This window comes from Saccopteryx bilineata, chromosome 1 (genome assembly GCF_036850765.1).
Source record: "Saccopteryx bilineata isolate mSacBil1 chromosome 1, mSacBil1_pri_phased_curated, whole genome shotgun sequence".
In the NCBI taxonomy this organism is placed as follows: Eukaryota; Metazoa; Chordata; class Mammalia; order Chiroptera; family Emballonuridae; genus Saccopteryx; species Saccopteryx bilineata.
Window position 1 is genome coordinate 5276307 of NC_089490.1, and position 22431 is coordinate 5298737.

General features: G+C 43.1%; 1 protein-coding gene across 4 annotated transcripts; it reads left to right on the top strand.

Annotated features, from left to right (window-relative positions):
* Positions 1–5304: 5304 nt before the first annotated feature.
* LOC136306131 (histone-lysine N-methyltransferase PRDM9-like) lies at positions 5305–21986 on the top strand. Of its 4 annotated transcripts, none has more exons than XM_066252690.1 (7): positions 5305–5400; positions 5528–5635; positions 15669–15770; positions 15973–16244; positions 16625–16692; positions 18518–18711; positions 20319–21986. In XM_066252690.1, exons 1-7 carry the CDS (start codon positions 5334–5336, stop codon positions 21890–21892), a joined length of 2385 nt encoding a protein of 794 aa, XP_066108787.1. In that variant the 5' UTR covers positions 5305–5333; the 3' UTR covers positions 21893–21986. The 4 variants fall into 4 exon arrangements, with proteins under 4 accessions (XP_066108787.1, XP_066114881.1, XP_066122345.1 ...); XM_066258784.1 differs by having other exon boundaries at positions 20322–21986; XM_066266248.1 differs by lacking the exon at positions 15669–15770.
* Positions 21987–22431: the final 445 nt, after the last annotated feature.

Below are 22431 nucleotides of genomic sequence, written 5' to 3' on the forward strand. Positions count from 1 at the left end.
TGCCACCACCTGGTCAAGCAAATCCATGAATTTTAAAAGAAAGTAAAAAATGCTAACTGCTTAGATATGCTAGCTGATAATAGCTGTTTTTACTTTAATAAATGCTGTTGTTTCATCTTTGGAAGTGTTAGACATAAAACCAGCTGGTTTTAGACACTTGGTTATGATTGAATTCCACATGGAATAAACAGATTGTATATATAAATAAAATACCTAGTAACAAATGTTAGGATGAACTATTCTAAAATGCTATATTTCTCCCTTAAAATTATAATTGAATATTATCACTTTCAAGCAATAAACTAAGAAAAAAGGGTAACACTAGCTTCAGCCATTTTTGAAATCATAAGTACCAAAATTTATTCTCCCTACTGCTTTAAGCTGTAATACCTTATCTTCATAAAGGGCAAACCATTAAAGTGCTTTCATATATATGATTATTTCATTTCACAGTGACTATTTTACAACTTAGTAAACTACTTCTAAGTATGTAAATAAAATAAATGTAGACTTTATTTCAATTTTTAAATGAAGAGAATAATGTTGATTTTGAGACTGTACTTAGCATGTTAAAGCATCAACACATACTATTCTTATGATTTGACACCCTGAATAAGTTAAACCTTACACATCCTCTTAACTAACTTGATAGTCAGTCATGTTCTTTTTGAAAATATTTCCCCTTCCTCCCCCAAAAATGAGTTTTTAGAAAAACTCATTGTAGCCTGACCAGGCAGTGGTGCAGTGTATAGAGCATAGGCCTGGGATGCTGAGGACCCAGTTTTGAAACCCCAAGGTCGCCAGCTTGAGTGCCGGTTCACCAGCTTGAGTGTTGGGTCACTGGCTTGAGGGTGGGATCATAGACCTGACCCCATGGCCTCTGGCTTGAGCAAGGGGTCTCTGGCATGGCTGTAACCCCCAGGTCAAGGCACACATGAGAAAGCAATCAATGAACAACTAAGGTGCCACAACAAAGAATTGGTGCTTCTCATCTCCCTGTCTGTCTCTCTCACTTAAAAATAAAAAACTCATTGTATATAATATTTCCTTTGATAGTCAATAAGAAAAGATTTTTGTACAATTAAGTAACTATAAGTTAATATCTAGATCACTGGCTCCTTAGGTTAAAATTACTGGTCTAGATGTTGTATCAGTTTGTTTATAGGACTTGAATCTTAAAACTATTTAGTGAAATATTTCAGTTCCCCCAGAATCTTGTCAAGTTATTCTATGTCCATTACTTGTTTTGTGGTGACTTTAATATCAGCTGCATTTTTATGTCAGGGATCATAAAACCTAAAATTTTTTAATTTACTTTAAAAAACTTTGCTTTCAAGCTCTAAGTATTTTGAGGTATATATTTAGTTTGGACCTCAGAGGAAAATGTCAGCTTTGTAATGAGAAAAAGATAAATTCTAGAAACTGGAAATTCTTGTTTTAACTATTTCATTATCCTCTTAAATATTACCATATTTTCCCAAGTATATGATGCACCATTTTTTTGAAAAATTTGGGGTCTGAAAACTAGGTGCGTCATATACAGTGGTTGTAGTTTCATTACTTGCATTTCCTGCTTATTTGCATTTGTTATCATTTTCTGAAATTTTGAACCCCCAAATTAAGCTGTGTCTTATACATGGAGGCATCTTATACATGGGGAAATATGGTACTTTACAACCTTACCAGTTTTTTTTTCCTTTTGGGGTGAAATTTTGAAAAACATAATTCATTCCTCTATACTATTTAAGCTGCAACAACAACAAAAAAGCCATTGTCATTTTTTTCTTTTTTTTAATTTTAATAATTAATGTTAGAGAGAGGAAGGGGGAGACAGACAGACAGATAGTCAGAAACATCAATCTGTTTCTGTATGTGCCTTGACCCAGGACCAAACCTATGACATTAGTGTATGGGTGTGATGCTCTAACATACTGAGCTCTCTGGTGAGAGCAAGTCATTGTCTTTTGGGGGAAAAAAAGTACTAGAGAAAAGCTGAGATAATTAAAAAATAAAATAAAAATCTAGTCTGCTGTGGTGACAACACCAGAAGTCTTTTCTTTGCTCTTAACAGTCAGGGGCATAAACACTATTTCTAATTGTTTAGCACAAAGTGACCCCTTTCCTAACATGCACTTTTTCTTGTGCTGTGACTGCACTCCAGACTGAGAGACCTGCTAAGCTCTGGGCATCCAGAATTTACCTGAGCCTGGGTCACCACTTACAAGCTAGGTTCTTTTGGTCACAGAACACCTTCAGGGTCCTTGTTTCCTCACTTGTAAATTTTCTCAGTTTTATAACTGAGAACATGCATTGCTGAAGGACCAAGACTTAGGCCTCAGCTCTGCCTTCTGAGAATCTGAGATACTGGACCTCACCACGATCAAGAAAAACTGGGACCAAAGACATTGCACTACCAAATACAGTGCTTGTCACAACTTATAATTATTTTATTTATGTATATTTTTCTTTCCCTCTGTCTACCCCATGACAGAGTAGTTTTTATAAAGACAGAAAGTGAGTCTGTCTCATTCACTATAGGCAACCAGTGTCGAGCACAGTGCCTGGCACATAATAGAAATACAATAAGTGTTTATTGAATGAATAAATGAATGAATGAATAAATACTCATTTGCATACATACACAGATATACACAAATGACAGACACTGTGGACATAGAGAAATATGCTCATCTGCAATGAACATCTATGCACACAGATGTATACAAATGGGGGAGAAAAAAGAGAGATTCATCACAATTATACACATTCACATTCTCTCAGATCCCAAGTTTACGATAAAAGTTTTCAGGATTTACGAAGCATTCAGAAAATATTTTTAGAGCAAAAAGAATACATTGAACTTATTGTCTTCACAATGTTGAATTTCTTGGGCTCCTGAACTTCCTGGATTTGATAAATGTAATCAAGTTAGGACTCGAAAATAATGTGCCTCTCTTTGTCCACCTGCAGGTCTACCTGTAGAATGGTAACAAATGTCACAAATTGGCACCATCATTCACGCAACTTGGTGCTCATGGAATGAACAGAATGCTGGAGCTAAAGGAGAGTTTAGGCACCATGGAGTGATCTGATCACTTTATTTTACAAATAGGGAATAGCAAGCCAAGAGATAAAAAGTGACTAATGCAAGACTTTTGGTTTCTGGTCCTACAAGTAAGAAGCTCGGCAGTTATCTTGCCCATTCTCACAGGAGAAAAAAGCTAAACAAGGTGAAAATAAATTACTCCTCTTGACTCCAACAACTAATTGAAGTCAGAGAGAAAACCAATGTCTCGAGAATTGTATAGACATTTGAATATGAAGATTAAGAGCATATCAAACCAGAAGCCTGTAGCTGCAGCCAATATCAGACTTTATTTAAGAACTCTCCAGTGGGTCAAAGATGATGGCACATGTGGACGCTGGGCTTGCATCCTCCCAAAACCCATCCAATGTACCCCTTTACTTAGAACAATTCCTCCTAAAAGACAACCAAGAAACAATTAAACAGCTTCTGCACAACAAGCTAGAGAGAGAAGAGAGAGAGAGAGAGAGAGAACGCATAGAGAAGGCTGAGGAACCATGAGAGCTCTGCAGGAGGTGAAGGAACAGCTCAGGACCTAATAGAACAGTGAGCACCACTGTTTATACCTCCCAGACATGTGGATAGAAGACAGTAGCTCCATCCAGGCTCTATGGCCACCCTCAAGGCGCTGCAGCACATCCCCAGCCACCCCTCCTGGAGATAAATACAACAGAATCATGAGGGTAGCTTAGCTTGTGTAAAAAGAGGTCCTCTTCCCAGATATAGACCCAGCAGGTAGGTATGGCAGGGTGACACTTCACCCACTGAGCTGCATATGCATCTGAGGCTCGCCCACCTAGAGAGAGTGCCTAGCTAGCAAAACACTCTGGTACCAGCTGCGAGAATATTTGACCCAGAGAAAGTGCAGAGATAGTGGGTCACTACTGGCATTCCCATCTTGGAAAATGGTGAGCCAGCAAATGGGCTGTGGTCTGCACACAGGACTCCCTGATCAGAGAAAGTGCAGAGATTGGGGGGTGCTGCTGCTCGCACTGGTTGGGCTGCTCTACCCAAAGAAAGCACAAAGCTAGCAAAACCCTGCAGTCCAGTGTGCAGTGAGGGGGGCAATGCTGTGCATGTGCACAGGGCTGCCAAGCCCCGAGAAGGTGAAGAATGAACAAATTAAGGCTATGTGTGCACCCAGGCTACCCCACCAGGACAAAGGGTGAATCTAATGGGGGGTGAGATACAAGAAAAAAATCAAGTAACCCACCGCAGACTGTGTTCTGCCAACAGATAATTAAAACAGGACACGCAAAGCACACACCATGCAGCCCCTTTTACACCAGGCAGCCCTGCCCAGATTAAAAGGCAAGGAAGCTCACACACCCCAGGTGGCCCATTCAGAACCCACTTCTTTAGGCCAGGTGACAGGACAGGCACTTCATGCACCTCCCCCCAACGACAACCCGACAACCCTCAGGCTGAAACTATTCAACACACAATGTAACAAAGACAACATGTTCAAGACTGGGCGAGATGACTAATTCCATTCAACTCAAAGGAACAAAAACCAACAAAGAAAATGGGGAGACAGAAGAATATACCCCAAATGAAGGAACACGAAAAAAACTCCAGAGAAATATCCTAATGAAATGAACATGGGTAACTGGACAGATAAAGAATTCAAAGCAAACAGTCATCACAATGTTTGATAAACTTGAGAGTAGAATAGAGGAACTCAGGAGAGCTCTTGAACAATGAGAAAATGTAATAAGCTCATCCAGCTTCTGCGCGGCCTCACAGGCTTGAGCGCGGGATCATGGACATGACCCCATGGTCACTGGTTGAGCCCAAAGGTCGGTGGATTAAAGCCCAAGTCGCTGTTTTGAGCAAAGGGGTCCCTGGCTTGGCTGGAGTCCCCACCCTGGCCTTTCCTTGCGTCCCTGGGGCTGGTCCCTTGTGTCCCCTTTCGGGGATACCCCACCGCGAGCGCCCACGCACGTGCAAAAATGCGCTCTGGAAGGCCAAGCAGTCAGCCTCAGCGACGTCTCCCGCAGAGGCATAAAGGGGCTGGGCGTGCGAGGTGGCGGGAACAGAGACGTGGACGGGAGCCTGCAGGGCAGCGGAGGCACCACCGCAGGTGAGGGGGGCAGGGATGGGGGTTGGACTGGGAGCAGCTCGGATCCAACAGGGCGAGGGGCGGTTCCGCCAGCCGGTGGGAGGGGTCACGAGGCCGCGTCTTCCCTCAGGCACCGGACATTTTCAGGGACATCCACGCCTACTTCTCTCGGGAGGGGTGGCCGCCATGGGCGACTGGGAGAAGGCGCGCTGCCCCAAAGTGGAGAGGAACCAGGACGCGCTGCTGCGCAAAGGTGACGGGGCGGGGATGGGGGTGCGGGAACCGGGCCGGGACCTGTGGGGCGGCACAGGGGGCAGCGAGTGTCGGGGCTACTTCTTCAAGAGCTTCGCTTTGGGGACCATGATTTTGTTTCTCCCCAGGCCTCAGAGCCCCTAGGCCCGCTTTCATGGTTCACCGCCAGCAGGCCACCAGACCCCCGGTGGAGGACACTGAGGACTCGCATGAAGAATGGACTCGAAGGCAGCGAGGTGAGGGGTCACAGTGCCCATTTGAAACTCACCCCGGGTCAGGTCCCCAGCCTCTCAACAGCTAACCAGGGACAGAGCTTGCGTTTAGCAAACAAGTGAGATGCAAACAGTGCAATGTGCAGTAAGGGGCGATTTGATACACTGCTTCCATGTGTAAATAATTACACATATTTATAGATGTGTTCATGAACAGGAATGTATAAAAGTATAAAACCACTTAAGAAATAACTCATTCAGAGCACTTGTCATCACAAAAGGAGGAGGAAGGTCTGGCGGGTGAGCAGTGCTCCAGGACAGCACTGTCTGGCAGCCCTGGCCTCATTGCAGACAGGAAAAAATTAATCGTGATTAAGGCAGCTGGGGTTGTGGGCCAGGGTAGGGACCATTGTATCAGGCCCTATGTCAGCCATCTCTTCAGTGTGTCTGGTTTTATGAGGATGTGGTCAGCAAGGTCCTTCTGCTTTCATGGGTCTAGCACTGAAACACAGCTGAAGTCCAGATGTGATCTCTAACTTGAACCAAATGGTTTCTGTGGTCCACAGACCTGAGGCTGCGTTCCCAAGACTGTTTGGTGCTGACCAGACTCTGATGATTAAGGAAGAGCAAGGACGGTTAAATGTGTAAAGGTGAAAGGATAAGAAGGAAAGGAGGCAAGGTGGTCACTGTACCATTAGACTGGACAAGGCCACTCTGAAACAAGAAGACAGAAAGGAGCCCTGGCCAAGTTGCATAATTCATTAGAGAGTCGTCCTCATATACCTAAGTTGTGTGTTTGATGCCCAGTCAGGGCCCATATAAGAATCAACCATTGAAGCCTGACCAGGTGGTAGCACAGAGGATAGAGCATCAACCTGGGACGATGAGGACTCAGGTTCCAAACCCCAAGGTTGCAGGCTTGAGGGGGTTCACGGGCTTGAGTGTGGAGACGCTGGCTTGAGCATGAAATCGTAGACGTGACCCCATAGTCACTGGCTTGAAGCACAGGGTTGCTGGCATGAGCCCAAGGTTGCTGGTTTGAGCAAGAGGTCACTGACTGAGCTAGATTCCCCTGGTCAAGGCACCTATGTGAAAGCAATCAATGAACAAACAAGGTGCTGCAGCTGTAAGTTGATGCTTCTCATCCCTCTCCCTTCCTGTCTGTCTCTAGCTAAAAAAAAAAAAAAAAAAAATAAAGTATAATCAACCACTAAATGCATAAATGAGTGGAACAGCAAATCAATGTTTCTCACTCTCTTCCCTCCTATCTCTCTAAAATCAATAAATTAGAGAAGGTGGAGGCAGACAGGAGCAGGAAGCATCAACTTGTAATAGTTGCTTTTTGGATGTGCCTTGACAAGGCAAGCCTGGGGTTACAAACTGGTGACCTCATTGTCCAGGTCACTGCTTTATCTACTGTGCCACTGCAAGTCAGTCAAATTTTTAAAAAAGACATGCCATGAACTAGTGTGGCTCCTAATAATGGTGCGGAATTAAGGAAACACACTTATCAAAACAAAAACAATGGGACTGGGAGGACTCTTCAACATGCCTGGCAGTATCCGAGTGCCCCATAGCCCCAGTTTGCTTTATTATATAGCCATGTGCAAATCAAGGACCTTGATACAAAGTTGCACATCCAAGGCTAAGACAGGAATTCTCCCAAGGCAAAAATAGGATACATTAGTGAAATCTACCAACATCTGAAACAAACAAAAAGTCAGAGGAAGGGCATGTATATTGCTTCCAGCAACCCAAGGAAGCAAGTAGAATGGGTGCAGATACTCAGCATCACAGCCAAATATGGAGATGGAGGGGGGAGAACTCAGCCCTGTGCTAAGCCTCGAATCTACAATGGCTTTTTGCCATTTACGGTCCACAACATATCCCCCTTTTCTTTTTTATTTTTAATTTGTGTGCTGAGATTTGCACTCATCTGATTTCCTAGTTTCCCAGATTATAATTTGGAGGCAGACTGAAAAAATACAGAACAAACACAAAATTAGTATAGCCAATACTAACAAGATACCCAAATATTCTAAAACATTACAGTGATTAAAGCCTTTAAGCAAACTCTTGGCAAATACAACAAGAATCCATAAAAGAGCAGTGTCCTTAACATGTTCACCAAGTCCAAGTTGGCACCAACACCATTCCAAATTTCCGCAAATGCAACCCAACCCCAGTTCAGTCTATCAAAAGCTGTCACAGGAGTAGGAGTCCAGGAAACACATCCAGGAGAAATCCACATGGCACTGGAATTGCTGTCACACTTCTACACTCTGCAGCTAGCATCAAAGTCCCAATGACCGCTGCTTCTAGCTGGTGATGACCCAAGTAGACTGGAAAAACTATCCACAGCACGCATGAAGACAGAGCTTCCATTTTCTTTAAACTGGAAAGATGAACCCAGGGGGCCTTATACTGGAGCTTTACAGCCATGGGGTGGTGAGGAGCACCTTGGGATACACTAAACTGGGTGGCAGAGGTAAATTTGTATGTTGGCAAAAAAGGAAAAAAGGAGCTCTAAATTAGGAGTAGGTCCCAGCCTAAAATATGGGTGGGGCATTGAGGCAGGAGGAATAAAGGAAACACTATATATCAGGGGTCCCCAAACTATGGCCCGTGGGCCACATGCGGCCCCCTGAGTCCATTTATCCGGCCCCCACCGCACTTCCAGAAGGGGCACCTCTTTCATTGGTGGTCAGTGAGAGTACTGTATATGGCGGCACCGCAAAGCGCAGCATCGCTTATGTACAGTACTACTTCTGGTGACGCGGGACATACGCGTCACAGCTCCGGAAGCATGTCATATCACTTGTTATGGCTAGCAGTGACAAGTATGGAACCGACATTGACCATCTCATTAGCCAAAAGCAGGCCCATAGTTCCCATTGAAATACTAGTCAGTTTGTTGATTTAAATTTACTTGTTCTTTATTTTAAATATTGTATTTGTTCCCGTTTTGTTTTTTTACTTTAAAATAAGATATGTGCAGTGTGCATAGGAATTTGTTCATAGTTTTTTTATAGTCTGGCCCTCCAACGATCTGAGGAACAGTGAACTGGCCCCCTGTGAAAAAAGTTTGGGGACCCCTGCTATATATTAAACAAAGCAGCAGAAAATAGGACTATCAACACCCACAACAGAGATCTTCGAGGGAAGAATAAAAAACCTGAATATTCAGGCAAGACATAGTTAAGTGGCCCTTGTGCAAATGAGATCAGTTTACCTGCTACTTGGAAGAAATACTCTAGGCTCATCCACAGTGTCATAGATGGGGCCAACGGCACTGGGCACCTTCAGCCTTCAGTGGCAAATTCCAGCATTCTGGGCAAGGTTAGGTCACAGGTGGCTGGAACAGGGCTGGAAGAGACTGAACCCTCCCTTAGAGGAGCGAGGGGGAAGCCTACCTTCCAGTGTCCCTTCTTCCTCACAGCAAAGGCATGTAAGCCTGGTAAGTTTTGGCTTAAATGACCATCCTTTCCACTATTGAAGCAGGGCCCTGATGGAGTCCTATTAGGCCCCACTGGGGAATTGGAGCCTTTTGAGGGTGTATCCCAAGTATTTCATCTGATCTCTTTTGGGCTTTTTCTGCCTCTTGGTACCTTAAAAGACATGCTCAGAAGATCTCGTTGAGGGGTTTGAGGATCCCCATCTGCGTACTATAAACCTTTTCCATATATCTGGAGCCATTTGAAATAAGACAAAACAGTGTTATTAGATGGATCAAATAAAAGAGGGTAGAAGTTTGCAGGAGAAAAGAATTTGGCATCTCCTGTTCATCAGTATTCAAAAGAAAATTTTTTTAAAAGATAAGGTGGATTTGCAGAAATTCCAGGATATGACTCCCCCTTTTATATTTTTAAAATTGACCTTAAATATTTGCTGGGAACACTTTAATAATATCTTGACTTTAAAGATTGTAAGAAATACCCGTAATTCGAAAGGTTTGACAAAATACAGTAAATGCTTTTGCTACATATGCAGGAACTTTGTCAGTTTTAATCACATCAAGAAGTCCAATAATAGAAAATGCATACAATGAGCTATATAACATGCTTAGCAGCCTCTCCTTTCCTAATAGAGGCTACCATAAATCCATAATAAGTATCCACTGTAACGTGGACAATGGACTGTTTGCCAAATGAAGGTTTATGAGTAACATCCATTTGCCGAAGTTGTCCTGGTAGGAGACCTTGAGGGTTAACTTCAAATGAAGGGACAGATTGTAGTATAGGACACCTTGGACAGGATTTACCAATCTGTCATGCTGCTTTCCGAGAAAGTTTAAACTGTTTACATAGGGCTGCAGCATTCTGGTGATGAATAGTATGAGACTGAATTGCTCGATCTGTCATGATTGCTCCAAATAATTTTCTTTTGGGTAGCTTGATCAACAAGGGCATTTTCTTGTGCTCCAGGGAGCATGGAGTGAGCTCAAATATGTCCTATAAAACATGGAGCTCTATGTTGACATGCAGGTCTTTGAAGAAGGAGAAACTGCTGAAATAGTTCATCAGCAGTTGTCCCTAAGACAGCAGTCTCTATAGTAGAAAAAAACGTAAGTAAATATTTGCTGTCTGTATACAGATTAAAGGAGGAATATGGCAAATGCTGAAAAGCCATGATAATGGCATGTAATTCTAGTCTTTGAGCTGATTTCAAGGCAAATTATTTTAGTATAAATTTGTCCATCGATTTTAAGCCTGCTATTCCTGAGCTAGACCCATCAGTAAAGACTGTAGGTGCTTCAGGAATGGGCTCATTAACAATTGTTTTAGGAAATACAAATGTAGTAATTAATGAAAATTGAACTATTTTATTAGTTGGGTAGTGAGAATCAATTTGGCCTCTAAAATTTGTAAAAGCAATTTGCCATTTAGTGAAAGTTTCCCAGAGCCATTGTTGTTGATCCTTTGAAAAAGGAACAACAATAATTTGAGGCTCAAAACCTATAAGCTGTAAGAGTCGCCTACACACCTTGATAATCAAGGAGGTGACAAGATCCAGATACGAAGATAAAACTTTTTTAGAAGTAACAGCCAAATGAATCTATTCAGTAGGACCTGAAGCTTGCCACAATAGTCCCATTGGAGTGTAACTTGAGGGACAAATTAGTAAGGCAATTGATTCTTTGTGATTTATGCATTTTAGTTGTGCTTGTTGCAAGGCTTTTTCTACAAGCTTTAAAGCTTGTTGTCCCGCAGCTGTAAGTAGCTGAGCAGAAGCTGGTTTAGCGGAGCCTCTAAGAATATCAAAAGGTGGTTTCAGTTCCCCAGTAGTTAATTTCAAGGAAGGTCTAAGCCAGTTAATGTCTCCTAACAGTTTCTGGAAATTATTTAAAGTTTGCAAATGATCTGTCCTGATTTCTATTTTCTGTGGACAAATTTGTTGTCCCTCAACAATTTGTCCTAAATAAGAAAAAGGTAAAGATTGCTGTACTTTTTTAGGAGCTATATAAAGTCCTGATTCTTTCAAAGAATATTCTAGTTGTTGCAAAATGATTAACACAGTGTCTTTATCTGGATGAGCGATAAGAATATTATCCATATAATGAATTATGTATGCCTTAGGGTACTGCCTTCAAACTGAAAAGATAGCTTGAGAAATGTATTTTTGGCACAAGGTAGGACTGTTAGCCATACCTTGAGGAAAACTCTCCACTGGTATTGCTCCATTGGAGCCTAGAAATTAAATGAAGGAACACTGAATGCAAAACACTTGCAATCATGCAGGTTTAAAGGAATAGTAAAAAAGCAATCCTTCAAGTCAATAATTACAAGGTGAAAATTCCATGGAATGGCAGCAGGAGAAGGGAGTCTAGCTGGAGAGGACCCATAATTTCAGTCTTATTTATTGCTCTCAAATCTTGTAATAGTCTCCAGGTTCCTGATTTCTTTTTAATGACAAAATAGGCATATTCCATGGACTATTGGATGGTTCAATGTGCCCAAGCTGTAACTGCTCTTGTACCAATTGAGCAGCTCTCCTAAGTTTCTCCTGAGAAAGGGGCCATTGGTTTACCTATACAGGATTATCTGATTTCCAAGTAATTGGGTCTGCACAATGCCTTACTGGGGTAGCAGGAGCTACCAAGGCCCCTCTGCTAAATTTTGATATCCTAATCCACACCTTCTGGTATTGGGTGCCACTTCTATGGGGGTGAGAATTCCCTGCTGTTATTTCCCTAGTCCCTTAGTGGGCAAAAATTCCTGATCAAGCATTTGAGTGCTGACTAAATTATTAGAACTGACAAGTAATGCTCCCATATTTTTCAAAACATCTCTACCCCACAAATTAACTGGCAATCCAGGGAGCACATAAGGCTGAAAAAATCCAGAATGACCTTAATCTTCCCAGAACTTTGTTGAGGGGATTTACTCTGCCCTATACCTTGTAATTCTGTGGCTGCTGCATGAGTGGGCCAGGAAGGAGGCCAATGTGGCTTAGCAATAACAGATATATCAGCTCCAGTATCTAAAAGTCTTTTAAATTTACACCCTTGTATTGTTAGTTCCATTTCAGGGCATTCCTGACCTATTTTTTTAATCAATTGGAAAAATCAGAGGAGCCAAATCACTAATTTTCTTGGGGCCCTTTTGCAGGACGTGGCCTGAGAAGCAGAATTAGCATCTTTATACTATTCTAACTGCCTGAATTAGCCGTGAGACAAATTCCTGAAATGACTTATTAGGGCCCTGCTTAATTTTGCTCAATTTCTTTGTTTTGCCTGAGTATAACCTTACACATAACAAGACAATTTACATACAAAAAACACAAGTATAACATGTAACTTTGACTAATCCTAATATTTAAATTGCTATTTGGCTCCTAACTCTGAACATACCTCACAATGCACTAACCAAATCAGTAAGTCTTAAGGATCTACATTCTATTCTATTTAAATTTAAATGAGTGCTCCTTACAAGTTCTAAAAACATTTTATTTTTTCTAAATATTGGAGCCAGCATTTTCAATTTTTGCATGCAAAAAAACCTTAATTCATGCCTTAAAAAGACACATTTTAGGCAACATTAAACAAAGACTAAACAGAGACAAGAATTAGACAAACCAGAGAGAAATCCAGGATGTCAGAGCACATCCAGATTAGAAAGATGCCTGCCAGATATTAGGGCATTTTCAGACAGAGGGAATCCAGATTAGAAAGATGCCTGCCAGATATTAGTCAGGGCATTTTCAGACAGAGGGACTGAAGGATATGACTAAACAAAATCTTTCCTGAGAAAATTTGCTCTCAGCAGCTGCTGGGATATTTTCTATAGTCAGATCCAACACAGATCCCCTGCCTCAACCTCCAGGCAAAGAACAAGAAAGAAACAAAATGATAGTTCAGAAGACCGCAGTCAAAACATTAAAGAAAATCAGACCATGACAGGAAAAGCTGCAATCTTCCTAATACCTGAGTCTCCTTTCCATTCTCAAGAAAGTTCAACTTCCACAGCAAATAATTACCCCTGGAGAGACAAGCACAAGCAATTGCCTTCCAGCCATTTGAAGGAAGAGCCTTTGCACTAATAGTATCTAATAAACCAAGTGAAAAAGGGGCAGTAGGCCCACACTGAACACAAGTAAGTTTAAGCTCTTTCAGAGTTCTAAAAGGTACAGGTTCATGTTCTTGCACTAGTCTCCCTGTACCATCCTGTCTTTCTACAACAGGAAAATGGGTAAAGCCATCTATTGTTTCCCCTATATTTTGAGCCTGGTCTATAGATTGTTGGAGAGGGGATTTCCCAGATTTTGAGCTATAGACTCCAGAATCAGCCAGATAAGGGTACAGAGGAGCAGAGGGTTGAATGTAGGAAGGAGCTGAGGGCAGCAAAGGCCCCACAGCTAAGGCAGCCATAGCCATGGATTTTTTATCCCCCCGTCATCCTCAGACTCCCAAGTTATACTCATATTCACATCCCTCTGTTTCTAGCTCACCCTGATACTCTTTAGACAACAGATTTGTCTTCATACAGAAACATTTCTACATAAAGTCCCTTATTTTTTACCCTATCTGTCCCATAATCTTTTACTCCTGACTACACTTTCCCCAAAAACTTTTGTTACTCACTGTGTGCACTTCACTTGGGGAGTTTTGTCACCTTCCTTCAGTTTTAGTTTCCTTGGACTCATACTCAAGTCTTCTGTTTCGGGCGCCACTTGCCGCAGACTAGCGCGGCTCCTAATAAAGGTGCGGAATTAAGAAAACACACTTATCAAAACAAAAACGATAGGACCAGGAGGGCTCTTCAACATGCCTGCAGTATCCTAGTGCCCCATAGCCCCAGTTCGCTTTATTATATAGCCATATGCAAATCAAGGACCTTGATACAAAGTTGCACATCCAAGGCTAAGACAGGAACTCTCCCAAGGCAAAAACAGGATACATTAGTGATATCTACCAACATCTGAAACAAACAAAAAGTCAGAGGAAGGGCATGTATATTGCTTCCAGCAACCCAAAAAGCAAATAGAGTGGGTGCAAATACTCAGCATCGTAGCCACATATGAAGATGGAGTGGGGAGAACTTAGCCTTTTGCTAAGCCTCGAATCTACAATGGCTTTTTGCCATTTACGGTCCATAACAAAGACAGAAAAGAGAAAGTGTTATATTAAAGAAATGGACTTTCTGTCCAGTTAAGTGACCTTTATTATATTTTTGACATAAATGGCCAATTTTTTTTCTTTTTTATTTTACTGAGAGATAGAGGGAGGGAGGGACAGACAGTGACAGACTGGCTGAAAGGGAGAGAGATGTAAACTATCAATTCTTCATTGCAGCTTCCTTAGTTGTTCATCAATTGCTTTCTCATATGTGCCCTGACTGGGGGCTACAGCACAGTGAGTGACCGCTTGCTCAAGCCTGATACCTTGGACTTGAGCCAGCAACCATGGGGTCATGCCTATGATCCCACACTCAAGCCTGGCAACCCTGTGCTCAAGCTGGTGAGGCTGCACTAAAGCCTGAGTAGCCCCCACTGAAGCTGGCAGCCTCAGAGTTTCAAAACTTGAGTCTTCAGCATCACACTCCATCCTGGAGAAGCAAGACCCTCTAGAAAACACTCTAGATGAAAATTGGTTAAGAAAAAATCATTTGTAGATTCCAGTTCCTCTGAGTCCTCTAAAAAGGCTAATAAGTATGGCCTAGGTGTATGGGGTGGACTTTGGATAGGCCTGGATTTAAGCTCTACTAAACTGAGAGTGAATTTAGCACTGGACCTTTGGGCAAATCTTACAAATTATCTGAGCTCTTGAATGCTAATGTGTAAGGTGAAGATACATGCATATATTCTTTGACAGTACTCAATTCAATTATCTGTGTATGTATTTTTTTATTTTTTAGGTAAGATGAGGAGAGATAGTGAGGTGACTCACATATGCACTCTTACCAAGATCTACCCTGGCAACCCCAATTCTCAAGTACTGAGCTGGTTTTTAGCACCTTAGGATGATGTGCTCTAGCTAACCTGAGCCATCCTCAGTGCCCAGGGCTAATGCTCAAACCAATTGAGCCACTGGCTGCAGGAAAGGAAGAAGGAGAGAAGGGGGAGAGGGAGGGGTGGAGAAGGAGATGGTCACTTCTCTATATACCCCAATGGGAATCAAACCCGGGACATACACTGGCCAAAGCTCTATCCACTGAGCAACTGGCTAGGGCTTAAATTCAATGTAAAATAACTGACACATACACGTTGTCCAATAAATACATCTATGATAATAGCAACCATATGCTGTTGGTGTTGTATCCCTGGCCTTTCCTAAATGCCTTACATATACTGTGCCCTTAATAAATATTTTATGAATAACTAAAATTTGAGAAGTTACAACTCATAATGAGAAGATCTAGAAACTAAAATTGAATTGGCCATCTGTAGTCAGTGTAGAGGCTTACTATTATAGGGGCTCTCTGAGCCAATAGTTGACAAAGGAAAATACCAGAGTGTATAGAAGGACAGGTGATAATTTGATGGCAGGAGTTTGTGTGTTTTCTGACAAAATAGGGACTAACACTCCAGACTCCACCAAACTCACTCTTCTCCAACTTAGAACTCAAGAGAAAGGAGACTGAAGTAAAGATGTATAGCTTACGAGAAAGAAATAGCCATGTGTACCAAGAGATCAGCGAGCACCAGGACAATGACTACCTCTGTAAGTGACCCTAACAAAGCATGCTAACTCTTCATACAATAATGTCATCTAATCATTTGGCCCTTACAGCATTCAGTTCCCCCATGGACCCACATTACAGAAGTGAGGCTCAATGATGTGAGTGCCTGGGCTCTCTCTGAAGCTCTATATGTCCAGGAACATGCACTACACCTTCCCTAATCTCTGTTGCTCTCATCCCCAGATTGTGAGAATTGTCAGAACTTCTTCATTGACAGTTGTGATGTGCATGGGCCCCCTACATTTGTAAAAGACAGTGCAGTGGATAAGGGGCATCCAAACCACGCAGCCCTCACTCTGCCCCCTGGGTTGAGAATCAGACTATCAGGCATTCCTGAGGCTGGGCTTGGAGTGTGGAACGAGGCATCTGCTCTGCCAGTGGGTCTGCACTTTGGCCCTTATGAGGGCCAGATCACAGAAGATGAAGAGGCAGGCAACAACGGATACTCCTGGCAGGTGAGAAGTATTTACCTCTTCCCCTGTCTTGTGGATTCCCACATCCCTCCCATGGCTTGGTGGGACCTGCCATTCTACATACTAGGACATGGATGGAGACAATATGGTTAGCTCTGGGTACGGAGTGGACTTTGCAGATCATGGAGCTCCTGTTGAGGATCACAAATTAAGTGGGAGCAAAGTGGTACAGACACAAAAGAATGCCTCCTCCCAGCCTTGAGTTGACAGGTCAACGCAGATGTGATGAGTAAGAAAAATATCATGTGGTCACTAGTGGCAATGCATGCAAGCTGAAAGAGCTTTGTTGACAGTAGAGTAAAATAATTTTATTAACTCATCATCTTAAAAAAAAGCCTTTATTTTTTCTTCCTGAAATGCAGATCACTAAAGGGAGAAACTGCCATGAGTATGTGGATGGGAAGGATGAATCCTGGGCCAACTGGATGAGGTAAGGCCAAGAATTTTCTGGGAGTCACGAAAACACTCATCCCTCTCAGGCCCATACAGCTTTCCTTCTCATCATGCCTCCCTCACTGGTATCCCTCAATCTTCTGTTTCTCTTTTTTCTCCATTCAGAGCTCTTTTAAAGCAAGAAGTATATAGAGGAAAAAAGAAGATAAAAATATAGCTTATGTCCTCAAAATATAAATCTCTATGCTAGACAAAATTTGGGCACTGAAAAAAATTTTGAGGGCTTGGATTACACTTTAATTGATTTAATGAACATTATCTAAGCAAGCCCTAACTATAGTATATATTCCATGTTAGAGGAAGGTATTCATTACTTAAACAGATCATATAACCCATCCTCTTATGAAGAACTAATTGCAGACATGGTGAAACAATACATTTTAGAAATGTTTAACTATAATTTTCCTATTTTTTGAGAAGTGCAGAGTGTTAGGTTACCTAAACCATGGATAGCCTACACCTGTGAGGGCAGCAAATTATCCCAGCCTCACTTCTAACTAGAAATGAGTTCTGAACCCCACAGAGCAATGATCATTGGCCACTTCCCTGAGGGGCTCTTTTATCAGAGGCTACAGAATGTGAATAAGCTATTATTGTTCTTTATGAATTTGCTAAGACAAAGAGACCTCCAAGTCCTGGTCGGTTGGCTCAGCGGTAGAGCACTGTCCCGGCCATGGAAGTCCAGGGTTTAATTCCCACCTAGGGCACTGAAAAGCGCTCATCTGCTTCTCTGCCCTTCCCCCTCTCCTTTATCTCTATCTCTCTCTTCCCCTCCCACAGCCAAAGCTCCACTGGAGCAAAGTTGTCCCTGGCACTGAGGGCGGCTCCATGGCCTCTGCCTCAGGTGCTAGAATGGAGCAACACCCCAGATGGGCTGAGCATTGCCCCTTGGTGAGCATGCCAGGTGGATCCTGGTCAGGCACATGTGAAAATCTGTCTGCCTTCCTGCTTCTCACTTCAGTGGGCAGGGGGAGACCTCCTGGTTTTTATGGGAACCTGGGTGAGGCATCAAATACTACCTAAATAAAATGTGAGAATAGAGAAAGGCCTGTCAAGAAAAGATGTACTTCATCTGACCAGGCAGTGGCACAGTAGATAGAGCATCAGACTGGGATGCCGAGGACCCAGGTTCGAGACCCTGAGGTAGCCAGCTTGAGTGCGAGCTCATCTGGCCTGAGCAAAAAGCTCACCAGCTTGGACCCAAGGTTGCTGGCTCAAACAAGGGGTTACTCAGTATGCTGAAGGCCTGCAGTCAAGGCACATATGAGAATGCAATCAGTGAACAACTAAGGTGTCGCAATGAAAAACTGATGATTGATGCTTCTCATCTTTCTTCGTTCCTCTCTGTCCCTATCTATTCCTCTCTTTGACTCTCTCTCTCTCTCTGTCCTTGTAAAAAAATTTTTTAAAAAATGGACTTGGGCTGAGTATTGAATGATGTGAACTAATCTAAACAGAGTCCAACATCAAGTAGCAAGTTCTGTGATATAAAACAGAACCTGAGTTAGTTTGAAAAAGCTAGAGGTCAGTTGGTTTTATGGCCAATCAGGGTGAAGGTTACATTTGGAATTGGCTTTGGAAAATGGTATTAGGCAGGATGAGCACCGTAAGTAGGACCTGGAGATAGAAAATAATTTGACATTGTGACAGGCACAAACATTGAACAGCAGGTTCTCCAGGAGCACTGTGGAAGTGAGCGACATCAGAGCCCTAGTGTCAGGTGCAGAGCTGGACATGGATCTGAGAGGCAGTAGGAACTCATCACCTTTGGGTTTCTTTTCTTTCACCTGCCTCAATCCCAGGTATGTGAACTGTGCCCGGAATGATGAAGAGCAGAACCTGGTGGCCTTTCAGTATCGCAGGCAGATTTTCTATCGAACCTGCCGGGTCATCAGGCCAGACTGTGAGCTGTTAGTCTGGTACGGTGACGAGTTTGGCCAGAATCTGGGCATAAAGTGTGGCAGCAAGTGGAAGAGAGAGCTCGCAGCAGCTAGAGGTAAGCATAACATTCTTCAAAATGAAAATGAAGAGAGAACTCACCTTAGATATTTTCATGGTATAGTCAGTAAGATTTTGAATCAGATGCTTCAGAAATAAAGGATTCATTTCATATGCCTTTGATTCTTAGAAAAAATATTTATATTTTTTATTTTTGATTTAATTTTTTTAAGAGAGAGGAGAAGGGAGAGACAGATTCCTTCATGTGCCCAACCAGGACCCATCCAGCAACCCCAGTCTGAGGTCCATGCTCAGACTAGCTGAGCTATCCTCAACACCTGAGGTGAACCCTTGAACCAACTGAGCTATCAAGCTGATGATCGAACCAATTGAGCCACTGGCTGTGGGAGGAAAAGAGAGAGAGCAGAGGGAGAGGGAGGGAAAGATAAGCAGATTGTTGCTTTTCATGTGTGTCCTGACCGGGGATCAAACCTGGGACATCCATATACCAGGCCAACACTCTATTCACTGGGAAAACTGGCCAGGGCCTGTTTTCTAAGGGCCACCACTGTCTAGCATACAGGGTAAGAGCAGAGGTCGGAGAGATGTGCAGCAGCCTGGAAATGCAGTGGTGTGATCCACGCTGAGATGCATGGGACCTTCCTGAGTGAGGTGGGATGGTGGTGTTGTTCTAGACTACAGGGTGGCTTATTCTCTAAGATTTGCTTTGTTAATTTTTGAAAAATACACTTCAGTGAGAAAACCTCTCAGAGATTACTTCATCTCCAAGTGAGAGAAGATTATGGATTAGCTGGAGACGGATAGGAGTAGGAGTCAAGTATGTAAGAAGTATGGTTGGGGGATCTGGCTGGTTAGCTCAGTCACTTAAGCACCAACCTGTAATACCAAGGTTGAGCCCGGGTCAGGGCACATACAAGAAAAGACCAGTGACTGCATGCCTAGGTAGAAAAATGAATAAATGCCCCTCTCTCCCTCTCTCTCTCTCTCTCTTTCTTCTTCTTCTCCTTCTTCTTCTTCTTCTTCTTCTTCTTCTTCTTCTTCTTCTTCTTTTCTCTTCTCCTTCTCTTCCTATTCTTCCTCTCCATCCTCCTCCTCCTCTCTTTGCCTCTCTAAAAATCAATCAATTTTTAAAAAGTATAATTGAGGAAATATTTTGAAACAGGACTTCCCATTGTATATGAAATGGGCTGACACTGAATAAAATCAAGTATGAATATTTGATGTGAGGTTTGAGGAAGGACATATTTTCAGTTTATCATCTGTGGAAAACTATGAGGAAAGCAATTTCTAGTTGGGGCCAGTGGTCTTTCTAAATAACTGTTTTAAAAGCTACATGTATATAGGATAGGTCAGCATTGTTCCACCCATACAAGGGGTGAAACAGCCTCTGATGCTACTTGAAAGTCCCTCATCTGGTAATGCGTACAAAGGACCCTTGATATGGGCTTTCTGGATTTCTAAAGAAGATACAGTACATAAAAATGAAAAGAGAAAACAGACTGTAAAGAAACACTTTGTGAGAGACAGAGATTTACACTGTCAACCCCATAAGAATGACTGATGGGACAGGTCTTAATAGCAGACAAAACATATGACTCAGGCAGCCTTGTCAATATCTGTCCTGACCAAAATTTTCTCTTTCAGCAGAACCACAGCCAAAGATACACCCATGTCCCTCCTGCTCTCTGGCATTCTCCAGTCAGAAATTCCTCAGTCAACATGTGGGATGCAATCACCCCTCTCAAATTCTCCCAGGAACATCTGCAAGAAAACACCTCCAATCAGAGGATCCCTGCCCAGAGGATCCAGATCAGCAGCAGCACCATACTGATACACACAGCTGGGATGACAAAGCTGAAGGTCAAAAGGACAAAGGAAAGTCCAAACATTTGCTTAAAAGGACCAGTCCAAGGAGGATTTCAAGGGCCTTTTTTAAAACTCCCAAAGGACACTTGGGAAGCTCTAGTGAGCAAGAGAGAATGCTGCAGGAAGCACCCAGTAGAGGCCAGAAAGTGAATTCAGTGGACACAGAAAAACTGTCTATGAGAGTAGGAATTTCGAGAATTGTACCTGTCAAGTGTAGAGAGTGTGGGCAAGGCTTTGATGATGGGTCACATCTCCTCACACACCAGAGAACACACTCAGGGGAGAAGCCCTATGTTTGCAGGGAGTGTGAGAGAGGCTTCACACGGAAGTCATATCTCCTTATACACCAGAGGACACACTCAGGGGAGAAGCCCTATGTTTGCAGTGAGTGTGAGCGAGGCTTCACACAGAAGTCATATCTCCTTATACACCAGAGGACACACTCAGGGGAGAAGCCCTATGTTTGCAGGGAGTGTGAGCGAGGCTTCACACAGAAGTCAACTCTCCTCACACATCAGAGAACACACTCAGGGGAGAAGCCCTATGTTTGCAGAGAGTGTAAGCGAGGCTTTTTAATGAAGTCATATCTTTTCAGACACCAAAGTACACACTCTGGGGAGAAGCCCTATGTTTGCAGAGAGTGTAAGCGAGGCTTCACACAGAGGTCATATCTCCATATACACCAGAGGACACACTCAGGGGAGAAGCCCTATGTTTGCAGGGAATGTGAGCGAGGCTTCACACAGAAGTCAACTTTCCTCACACATCAGAGGACACACTCAGGGGAGAAGCCTTATGTTTGCAGGGAGTGTGAGCGAGGCTTCACACAGAAGTCAACTCTCCTCACACATCAGAGGACACACTCGGGGGAGAAGCCCTATGTTTGCAGAGAGTGTAAGCGAGGCTTTTCAATTAAGTCACATCTCCTCAGACACCAAAGGGCACACTCAGGGGAGAAGCCCTATGTTTGCAGGGAGTGTGAGCGAGGCTTCACACAAAAGTCAAATCTCCTCACACATCAGAGGACACACTCAGGGGAGAAGCCCTATGTTTGCAGGAAGTGTGAGCAAGGCTTTTCCCAGAAGTCAAATCTCCTCAGACACCAAAAAACACACTTAGGGGAGAAGCCTTATGTTTGCAGGGAGTGTGAGCGAGGCTTCACACGGAAGTCATATCTCCTTATACACCAGAGTATACACTCAGGGGAGAAGCCCTATGTTTGCAGGGAGTGTAAGCAAGGCTTTTCACAGAAGTCACATCTCCTCAGACACCAAAAAACACACTCAGGGGAGAAGCCTTATGTTTGCAAGGAGTGTGAGCAAGGCTTCACACAGAAGTCAACTCTCACCTGACCAGGAAGTGGTGCAGTGGATAGAGTGTTGGACTGGGATGAGGGCTCATCTGGATTGAGCAAAAAGCTCACCAGCTTGGACCGAATGTTGCTGGCTCAAGTAAGTGGTTACTTGGTCTGCTGAAGGCCTGCGGTCAAGGCACATATGAGAAAGCAATCAATGAACAACTAAGGTGTTGCAATAAAAAACTGATGATTGATGCTTCTCATCTCTCTTTGTTCCTGTTTGTCTCTATCCCTCTATCTGACTCTCTGTCCCTGTAAAAAAGAAAGAAGTCGTCAACTCTCCTCAGATACAAAAGGACACTCTCTGGGGAGAAGCTCTATGTTTTCAGGGAGTGTGAATGAGGCTTTTCAATGCCCAACTCTCCTCATAGACCAGAGAACACACTCATGGGAGAAGCCCTATGTTTGCAGGGAGTGTGAGCAAGGCTTTTTATTGAAGTCAACTCACACTCCAGACAACACACTCAGGGGAGAAGCCCTATGTTTGCAGGGAGTGTGAGTGAGGCTTTACACAGAAGTTAGTTTTCCATGGAC